This window comes from Apis dorsata, unplaced genomic scaffold (assembly GCF_000469605.1).
Source record: "Apis dorsata unplaced genomic scaffold, Apis dorsata 1.3 scaffold_621, whole genome shotgun sequence".
Classification (NCBI taxonomy): domain Eukaryota; kingdom Metazoa; phylum Arthropoda; class Insecta; order Hymenoptera; family Apidae; genus Apis; species Apis dorsata.
In genome coordinates, this window is record NW_006263817.1 from 129758 (window position 1) to 140805 (window position 11048).

The 11048-nt window shown below is 29.6% G+C and overlaps 1 protein-coding gene across 1 annotated transcript; it reads left to right on the forward strand.

The window, feature by feature from the left end:
* Nucleotides 1-7716: 7716 nt before the first annotated feature.
* On the forward strand, nucleotides 7717-10575 carry LOC102680447 (trypsin 3A1-like). Its single transcript, XM_006621261.2, has 6 exons — nucleotides 7717-7955; nucleotides 8086-8174; nucleotides 8261-8396; nucleotides 8897-9010; nucleotides 9312-9461; nucleotides 10163-10575. Exons 1-6 carry the CDS (start codon nucleotides 7731-7733, stop codon nucleotides 10310-10312), a joined length of 864 nt encoding a protein of 287 aa, XP_006621324.1. The 5' UTR covers nucleotides 7717-7730; the 3' UTR covers nucleotides 10313-10575.
* Nucleotides 10576-11048: the final 473 nt, after the last annotated feature.

Below are 11048 nucleotides of genomic sequence, written 5' to 3' on the forward strand. Positions count from 1 at the left end.
TTATATCTTATCCTTCTTATTATAAAACTAAACGTATATTTGATATCGCAACTGTACGTGATAGAAGACTTTAAGAAGACGATATATAATTCTTCTTCTAATCTGAGAATGTTTAATTAAACGAAAGAATAATTTAACATTGATTAAAATAACAGTAATAAAATAATATGTGGTATAAATAAGAATAATAATGCAATATAGATAAGTAGGGAATATAAATATTAAACAATAATAATAAAGGAATTAAACAAGTGTATCCGGTATAATCTTTCTCTCTGTTTTAAATTTTCATCTACCTTGTTTCATTTGCTCCACGAGTTTCGATGAAACTCGTTCAAACGAAGAGAGAATGTTATCAATGGTGCCGAGAATCGTTATTAATATCAATATCACGTTGAGAGAATCATTTCGCCTATACCATCGACGATTATTCATCGTGGAGCTAATTGACCTGTGCAAATGTCGAGTTAATGCACGATCCACTGCCTCCATAAATACGTAACGCCCCTGTAATTTCACCCCCCTCCTTCTTTCTCTCTCTCTCTCTCTAACTCTGTCCTTCTTTTTCTTCTCCTTTTTTTTTATCAGGAAGCATCGAATTAATTATCCAGTGGACGCTATTATATCCCCCAAAAGTAATTTCAATTACACGTCACGGTGCGCACGATGTCGTAAAACGAATCGTTAACAAGAGACAAACATCGGCCTGCCAACGACAGAACTGGAACGAATGAATCCGCGCTTGTGCCTCTCGCGTCAACGAATATCAAATAACGCGAATATTTATTATTAAATTAACATATATCTGGCCCGAGTTGGAAATTTGTCGCCGATCCACGTTCGAATCCACTTGTCCTCGAATATAAATTAATTCGTTGGCTCATTGTTTCTCGATGCTCTTATTAACCGTCCTTCCAATTGTAATTGATGGATCGATACGAAATCACTACGTTGACGATTTATTTAATCGTTCTCAAAATATTCTCGGATCTATACTCGTCGTTCAATCTTTCGTTTATTCGCGAATGCAGCAACGCGAATTTTCAACCGAACACGATCGTGGAGTATTTTGCTTGGAGCGATTTTCGAGCGAATTATTATTTTATTATTTTAATTTCGATCTCTCATATATGTCTCATATACACGAAATATTTATGTTCGAAGAAAATATTTTAAACTGATTAATGTGTTTGTGGTTTATATCGCGTTTGTTATTTATGCTTTGCAATTAATTTATTCGATTTTAATTTATTCCATAATGAGTAATTTGTGATCATGAATACATAAGAATAAAGATGATTGTTTTAATACAGGCTTTTAATTAAAAGCCTTTCTGAAAATAGAAGTAAATGAGTTAATATTAAGTTCTGGTATATTATATTTAAAAAGAATATATCATACTGAAAGAATTAATTCGAATACTGAAATATATCCTCAGTGATACAACGTGTATCGTTATTATTTCACGAACTTCTAATCTAACTTAATCTAAACTTTATCCCAACCAATCGATACTATTCGCTTGGAAAATGTCCTATTTTTAATGATTAATAACATTTTAACATGAATAACAAGCAACGAAATTAAAATCTCTTAAAGATTACTCAGCATTCTTATATATATAAAAATCTAGAAGAATAGCTTCTTATAATCTATTGGAACTATTTGTAACTACAAAAAGAATCATGTTTCAATTATAATTCCCTTCACGAATAATATACTGTAGTATAAAAAGAAACAAAAATCCTATCAAATTGATCTTTATTGATCAATCTTCTTTCCACCGTGTTTTATCAATGAATCATTAATAATATTCGTGGAAGATGAAGTATAGACAGTTTTATCATTTTTATAAACAATCGACTGAGAAAAAATAGCGGATACAAAACTCAATGTAATTGCCACTATTGAAACCACCCCCGAAACGAACACGAATCCTCTCGTACAGCAATTTAACCACGATTTATCGATGCTCCCTCTCGATGAGACAAAATTATCATAACGATTTTCGTAACACGTTGGTGTATTTCACCATTATTAATTCCAACTGGGTCCCTTCTATTCATCTGGCCACCCAATTCGATTGAAAATATTTCAATGTGGGATGCGAAAACGCTCGAATTTCTGCGAAATGTGCATTCGTAATCCGGCGTAGACGTGAATCCGCCATAAATTTGGATAAACGTCGCTCTCCCTCTCCCTGTCTATCGTTCACCGTAATTTCAATAATCGTATCACTTCGATACGATGTACACATGCGATCAGCTTTCTCTTCCTTTTTTTTTTTCTTCCTCTTTCTCTCTCCTTTTATCAACCATCGTGTGATATAGTCACAACGCTGAGTCATGAATTGATTAAACGGTCGAATGATAAAGAGAGTTGCATTATTTTATTGCGCAACATTGTTATCACGGTGCGCACTGATTTGTTCGTTTCGCATTCGATAAACGCTTTTCTTTGAAATTTTTTCTAACATAAATTAATCATTCTTTGATTCCCTTTTGCAATATTGAAGTTGACTCTTCTATGTAAAACTTAGATTGGAATGTGTACAATAATGAATGAAGTAAATTGAAACAAAAGAAAAAATCTTAGAAAATAAATACAATGTTAATACATTGTACGGTAGTCTGCTCGCACATTTTTGTATAATTTCTATTCTTTTTTTCTCATGTAAGTAATTTATCTTCTTCGCTAATTTATCGATTCATTAAGATTAAAAAAAAATTACTATTTAAAAAATTCCTTTTTTCAATTATTCTGCATTCGAGGAAAGATGTGTTCTACGAATTTTTGGTATTACACATATCTGGTAAGTACGATTCCACAAAAGCGTGTCTATATACATATAACTATCCTGCGAATTATAATAAACCGGAAATTTGTAAACTCTGACGCCGTTTTCAAGAAACTCCCGTGTGTCTCGCACATGCGTGTGTATTCGTGTTAAGCTCTCCGTGCAATGCGTCGTAAAGACCAAGTATTAGAAGTTGGAAATTTGGAAGAGATTACAACGAATTAACCGAGAAGGAAGTTTGCGTATAAGAGGGATGTTCTATTTACCCACGAAGAAACATCGTTCTATGAAAACTGTTATTTCGCAACAGCCAGTGAAATAATGTGAAACGAATTTTAATTAAATTGTCGATTCATTTGGAATGTTCGTTTGATAAACAAAAGAATGTTAATTGTTCGAGTGAGTTCTTGAGTTAATAATATACTTATTCTTATCTTAATTAATTTATAATTTTTTAATTCTTAAGTTCTTTTCAATATTATGAACATAAAAAAAAAAGGATTTCACAAGAAAATCGCGTAATATTCAATTTTATAACATCCAAATTACATTTTTGGAATTTAATATTTAAGTTTTGAATTTTAAACAGAATCAGAATAGAATTTTTAATAGAATGTCAATTTGGATTTGTCTTACGACGAAGAAAACTTGATATATTTTTAAAAATTATTCATTATAATGAATCTAAAGAATTGTATATTGATGTGTCCTAAAAAAAAAATTAATTTGTTTGAGAAGAGAATTAGAAATTCATGATCTATATTTAATTTTTTCTATATTCATATTGCACAATAAATATTGAATTTCTTTCTCCACAAGAAACACCGTATTTATTACTACATTATACTAAATGAAGAAATCTTGTACTAAATAATATAATATTAGAACATTTGATTTATTTAACGTTAACAAAATCAACGATTCTAAACCTAGTTAAATATCGTATCAAAGTGCATTATCAACCTTAACCTCAAAATAAAATCCGTTGAAAATAATCTATATAACTATAATTCGATCAACGAAATTCATTCCCCCATGAATCAATTACTCACTACGAATCAATTTTCGAGTTCCAGACTGCTAGACTTTACATATCCGATCTTCCACTCCCTGATGAAACGTCTCCAAACATCGAGAGAGATAATTATAACTAAATTCCGTGTGTAAAAACAAAATTGGAACAATACGAGGTGTCGTTCACGTGAAGATTTTGGCATGATTATCAATCAAGATATCCCTCGTTCTATCAGTCGGAGGCGGAGGAAAACGGACATCGCCGGCCAGGATGGAAATTTAAATGGTAATTTTCAGCCGGATTACACGTTATGGAATTATCCTTGGCCTCACTTTCATCCCCCTGGCCATACTAATGCTGCCTTATTTTCATTGCGTTCGTTCGCCCGTATCATAAATAATACACGTTACTTCCTTTGCGAGCCGCATGCATCACATTTATAATACACCTGAGATAGGCACGTGTGTATGTGCCTTAACCCTCCCTCCCCCCACCGTATATTCGGCCGGGTACGGCCATCATATAATTTTAACGCCACCGCCTGGCCTTTTACGTTTACGAGAGTCGTTTGGCGTTGCATTAATTCTCGCGTACGTTACGCCACGTTTCGAAACACGTGTCTGTATTCTGAAACTAGGGGCGTTCCGGTGTACGCGCCACTTCGTATTACCCCCGGGCTGAATCGATACATAAAACTATATTCTACGCCAAATTATACGCATGCATAAAATTCATCAATTTCTGTCTTCTTTTTGTTTATATATATATGTATATATGTTTTATCTTTTCCTTCTATTTATTTTTTTTCTTTGATAATTAATAAGATAATTGATGATAGTTAATAAGATAAAAAAATTGTCAAACTTTGAATACATTCGATGATTATCTATTATATAAGAGATAATTTTAATCTTTCAGTTTCGATCTTGATCTTGATATCTCCGTCAAGGATATATCGATATTGGATAAAATTTTTCTTACTTGAGTTAATCAGAGTTCTCTTTTACAGTTTTCGAGATATTCGAAAAAAAATTGTTGTTATTAGAAATATATCAATATGTGAGTAATAGCTATTTAAAGATGTATAACTAATGATAATAACTAATGGATCAAAGATATTCTTCATAGATTTTGTGCTTGAAATATGTCAATCCCAACTTATAACAAGATACATATATACATATATATTGGATATTTCATAGATTCTTTGAAATTTCTCAAATATTGATATCGATATTGGTATTGATATCGATATTACTATCATTGTAACTTCGGTTATTATAATTTCCATCAAATATTATTTTATATTTTTGAAAAAACTACTTTTTTTATAAATATCTCGAAAACTGTAAGACATTGTTTAAATTAATAAAAAAAATTACTCAAAATAATGCTCTCTACTTCGAAACATATATTATCGATCTTGATCTTGATATCTCGTCAAGGATATATCGAAAATGGAAAAAATTTTTCTTAAAACCAATGTGATCGAAGTTATTTCCTCTAATAATTAGCAAAAATCAATTAAAAAATTACATTTATACGGATTTGGAGAAAGAACAATTCATAGATTATATTATTTAACATGAAATTAATCATCAAACTCTCAAATTGTTCTTACTATCCTTCTATTTAATTTCTATTTAAATTAATTAATCCTATTTAATCGTTATTATAATATTCACGAAAGATCGAACCCAGAACAGAGACGACATGTTCCCCAAGCAAGAAATATAGCGGATAAACACAATATACTATGCCAAACTGTCCATAAACTGCGTTCATTGAATAAATCGCTTCTGTGTATCTTTCTTCCGTTTTTTTTTCTTGTTTGCCCCCCTTCCCCCTATTTTTTCCCCCAGTCTTTATTACACGCGACAAGATTTGGATGTGTTGGCGCGTGTACACGCAAGCAACGATCCAGCAACGTAGGAAAATAGGCGAAAACGATGAGAGAAAAAAAAAAAAAAAAAAAAAAAAAAAAAAAAAAAAAGATACGTTTTACCAGCCACAAATGGAACACCATTTGTCGTCGTTTCAATTGTTTTATTTCCGGGCAGGGGGTTTTATTTACTGCGGAGTAATCGAAATTGCGGTTGGCCGTGGTAAAAATTATATAGAGACCGCGGGGGCGAGCCGGAAACTGTCGCGTCTACCTAACGGGGGTGAAATGTTGCGTGGATAAATCGGTCCAAGGGGTCAAATATTATTTTTGCGTTGCTTGTTTCACGATTAGAAATCGAGCATGAAATCTGCACGTCGAAGACGAGAATTAAAAACGTTGAGGAATAATGTAAAAAGTATCGTGAAAATGGATCAAGATGGATATTCGTGGATCGATGAAAGTTGTACGAAAATTATAATGAGAGTAAAGTTTTTATACAAAATTAAATTTTTATGAAATGTAATTTGAATAGAAATTTGATTTATTTCTCGAGTGTCGTAATAAATACTATACTTTGGATATTTTGCGTCTTTTTGCATTCTATAGATTTTTGCACGTTTTAATTTTGTATAAATACTCATAATCTAATAATTTGATTTACTATAAGTTACTGGAGACAGTTTTTTTATAGATGTTTTGAAAAAAATCAACTTTTTTTTATGCTTTTAGCAAAAATTAATTTAGAATTGAAAAATAAAACATAAGCATAAACATGTTTATTATTATGTAATTTTAAGATTAATATCAATATTGACATAGATTCTAAAAAGTTAAAAATAAAAAAAAAAAGAATAATCCTACACAAGATATATATATCAAAAATATAAATATCATTTTACGTTAACTGAAATGAATCATTAAAAAATTTTTGAAATAAAATACAGGAAGGAAGATTGAAAAAGATAACAATATGAAAGAATGATAAGAAATAATTAAAACATTTGAGATAAAACACAGAGATTGAAAGAAAGATTGATAAAGATAACCGATGATATGAACAAACGAAAAAAAATTATCTAAAATTATTAAACTATCAAAATATATTATAAATATATTATATTTTTTTTATAAAATTTTAAAAAAGCTCTTAGAATGTCTACATGACATAAATAAATAAAAAATAAATACATGTATTTTCATGTATTATATTTCTTTACGTGTTATTATATTCTTTACGTATTTTTTATTTTTTATTATTATATTCTTTTATAATTGTTGCAATTATAATTTTTCTTTAGATATTATTCAACAATAAATATAAATATATATATATATTAGTTTGATTAATTATATCGCGTTTTTTTCAAAGTAAATCATTACATCATTATTAAATGTAAATCTTATAATATAAATCTTTCTAAATCTCTCTTTAATCTAATCACGTTATATAAATAAATTCAAATGTTAAAAACGAAAGAAAGATGTAAAAATAGACGTTAATATATGTTAATAAACATTAGTATTTATAATGTTATTTAGTGAATTTATTTTAGACATTGCATTAGATCGCATCTAACTCGAGAACCATCTCAAACTCGCTTACCAAAACTCCATGTAACTTATCGTAATCGCATCATATGATTAAGACGACATCCGTTTTCGTTACTGCTCAAGCGTTAATTAATTCTCATCTTGTACTTTTCTCTCATTACAACTTCTCCCTTTCATTCTCCTAGGAGATCTCGATTTTCTTCCTTCAATTCGCAACTCTCATCTCGCTCAAGATCTCCATGGAAAATGGAATGCATAAATTTATCGATATTTAAAGATAAAAAAAATATTCTCTCTATTTAAAGATAGAAAGGGAACCGAACGATAGCGACTTTTTATCAGGATCCAAACACACTTATTCGCACATCAACAAGTATCAAGCAAATAATTATAAATCAAAGACGAGGAAAAGAAAAAAAAAGAGAAAAGAAAAGGGAAAAACGTAACTAAAGTTTGCCACGATTCACGGTTTTCCACGAATCATGGACAACGCAATCAATGTGTACTATTTTAAATACCGATATCAAATCCGTCATCTTATCAGTTCCACGACGAACTTGATTGCTGATGAGTTCGAACTAGACAGTCTATCGGAAACCATGTGGCGCGTATTGTTGTTGCTCTCCACGGTCCTATACATGACGCACTGTCTCCAACCCAGGATTATAGGAGGACATAACGCGTCCATCAACGAGTATCCGTATCAGGTGAATTAATCATGGGTTTACGCGACTTTGTCGCCAAACACGCGACCTCGAGTATAATCCAACCCGGAGGTATAATCCTTCGGTATAATGTCGAAATATAACGAGCGAAGCAAACATTTCTCTGTAATAGGTGTCTATTCATTATATGGGAAAGCATTATTGCGGAGGGTCCATAATAAGCGAAAATTGGCTGCTAACGGCGGCGCATTGTATCTACGGGTACGTGTGGTTGATGAAACCGTGAAGCGCGAGTAAAATAGATTTATTAATTATCGTACGAGCGATTGATGATAATTATTTTTCAGATTGATTCCTACCAAATTTAAAATTCGTGTAGGCAGCACTTGTAACAGTAATGGCATTGAATACAATATCAAAAACATAATTTTGCACGAGAATTACAATATTTATACGTTTGATTACGACGTCGCTTTGATAATGGTACGTTTTTTTTTTTTTACTTTTTCGAATTTTTATAACAACAATTTTTGAAATTAAAAATCATTGATAAATCCTCTGTACTTAATGAGTCTAATTTCTTATTATTTTTATTAATTAACACCTGAAAATCTTTTATAAACATTTCCAGTTATTACTACATTCTTATATCTGTAATCGAAATTCTCCAGATATTGGAAATGAATTTAAATTCCAAATTTTATATTATTATCCTCGTTATATTTTTCCAAATTTTGAATAAAAGTTCAATGCATTAAACTATTTTAAACTTATCGTGCATGACTTTTCAGAGGATTTTTATAATTAAATTCATGGATCAGGCATTTCATGTTAAACAAACCTTACCAAATAATCAGAAAAAGGATCGATCTTAAAAATTTCTAACATGATTTTTCATATTACATTTAAAACAAATCCGAAATATGATCTAGAAAAGAAAATCTGAGGATTGTAATTATTTTCTCACAAATATTTTCTCTCAGCTGTCGACCCCCCTAAAAATAAGCCCGACTACGAAACCGATCACGCTGGCCGAGTCTACGACCTCGGTGGAGATTGGAAAAAATGCAGTGGTGACAGGATGGGGCCATTTGTCGGTAAGTTTTTCGAACATCCATTTTCATCCCTGTGCATCCATCGTTCTGACAGCTGTTGTACAGAATAAACTCGTGTTTGACACACTGGCTCTGATACTTCAATGGTGACATTCGCCGAGACTGATTACCTACGCGAATTCGTGCAAACATTAAGGTTTGTTTGCCGATCGGTCGACAATGTTCGTTCGTCAGGGTAAACATTCGACGTTCTCGTCCGCATTTCCACTACCTTGAACGAGTTTCATAAACGATGTACGTTTTGAAATGACCGATCGAAGATAATTGTCGATTGTCTTTGCAGGTAAATAGCAGTAGCATGTCCGACATTTTGCAAGTTTTAACGTTGCCTATCGTAGACCAAAATTTTTGCAAGAAGATTTTCAGTAAAATCAATAAAGTGACAGAAAATATGATCTGCGCGGGAAGTTTGCCTGGAGAAGATACTTGTAAAGTATGTTTCAATGTTCTTTTATATGATATTGTTTCTTCGTTTCGAATAAACTATCGAATGTTCTTCCATTTTTCTTTAATGTTTGATGTTGATTTAACATTAATGATAATTATTGGTTATTAATATTCCACGATTTGAATTTTAAAAATATTTTAATCAAATATCTCGTTAGAAATTTAATTAAAAGTTAATATAATTTATTTTATTTTGTGATAGATTATGTGTACATTATAATTAATTATTGATAAAGGAAGAATAGAATTTATTATTTTAATACAATTAAAAATAAGTTATAAATTTAATAAAAAAATTTAATTATAGATTCTTTTGTAATTAATATAGATTGATTATTTTTCAAATTTTATTTATTAATTTATTCTTTATTAGAATTTATTTAGAATTTAATAATTCTAAAACTTTATGTGATTTACTATAATATTGAATATCTATTTAATTAATAAGAAAATAATTGAAAAATGAAGTTATTTTTTTATCCAATAAACATCCAAACTTACAATTATATTGACAATTCTAATATCGTAACTTGTCATCTAAAATTTTAAAATTATATTTATAAACACTTTAATACTCATTATGAATGTACACATGAAATATCTATCACATTTTATATAAATCTTCTTAATATACATTTATTTCTTTTTTAATATCAATTTTCATATATATTTCTAAATTTATTACAGGGTGATTCCGGAGGTCCACTAGTGTATAATAACGTTCAAATTGGCATTGTATCCTGGGGTCATAAAAAATGTGCATTACCTGAATATCCTGGTGTGTACACGCGAGTGTCCGCCATACGAGATTGGATAAAGAAGAAGGCAGGCGTGTAGAATTAATGTCCCTCAGCGTACACTATATTACAGAAAGATTTATTTTTCTTCGCATTCGTGGGAGAGGTGTGTTGCACAGGCTTCTGCTGTTCCACAGAAATGGAAAAACAACTTGCACTTTTTCTCGCGTTCATAAATCTTTCCATCGAGAAAAAATATGCGAATAATATCCTTTTCGTGTAACAATCTTCAAAGTTTATATTTATAGATGCAGCGTAGTACACTTTTTGCATTAAATATAAAAGCGTATTTTACATGTATATTGTATGTATAATATTTTAATATATAAATATAATGTTTTTTTTTAATTTTAATGTTAACTTCTAATATATTATTCTCTTTTTTTTTATAAGATTATATTTGATGAGCTGAGAAGTATAGTGACATAAGTATATTTAAAATATTTTGAGAAATTTAAAAATTGATATTTTAAACAATAACTTTTTTGTATATCTTTTATATTTCACTTTATATTTCATTTCTTTTATATTTTTATATTTTATATATTTTAATATTTTCTTCTTAATTTTAAATTATAATTAATATTTTTAAATAATTTATATTATTAATTTGAAAATAAAATTGTATAATTTAGTTCTTTATTGAATTTACCAGTGATTCTTTATTTTTCATTATATAATTATCTGATTTATTTTCATAAAATTTAAATATGTTTCATTATTATAATATGTTATTATTCATAATAAAAATTCAATATAGTTATAATTAAAAACAT

Excerpts from the sequence above, each read along its gene's own strand:
- LOC102680447 (XM_006621261.2), top strand. The coding sequence starts at position 7,731 with ATGGACAACGCAATCAATGTGTACTATTTTAAATACCGATATCAAATC. Across the intron at positions 7,956-8,085 it reads TCAACGAGTATCCGTATCAG|GTGTCTATTCATTATATGGG; the intron begins GTGAATTAATCA and ends TCTCTGTAATAG. Across the intron at positions 8,397-8,896 it reads ACGACGTCGCTTTGATAATG|CTGTCGACCCCCCTAAAAAT; the intron begins GTACGTTTTTTT and ends ATTTTCTCTCAG.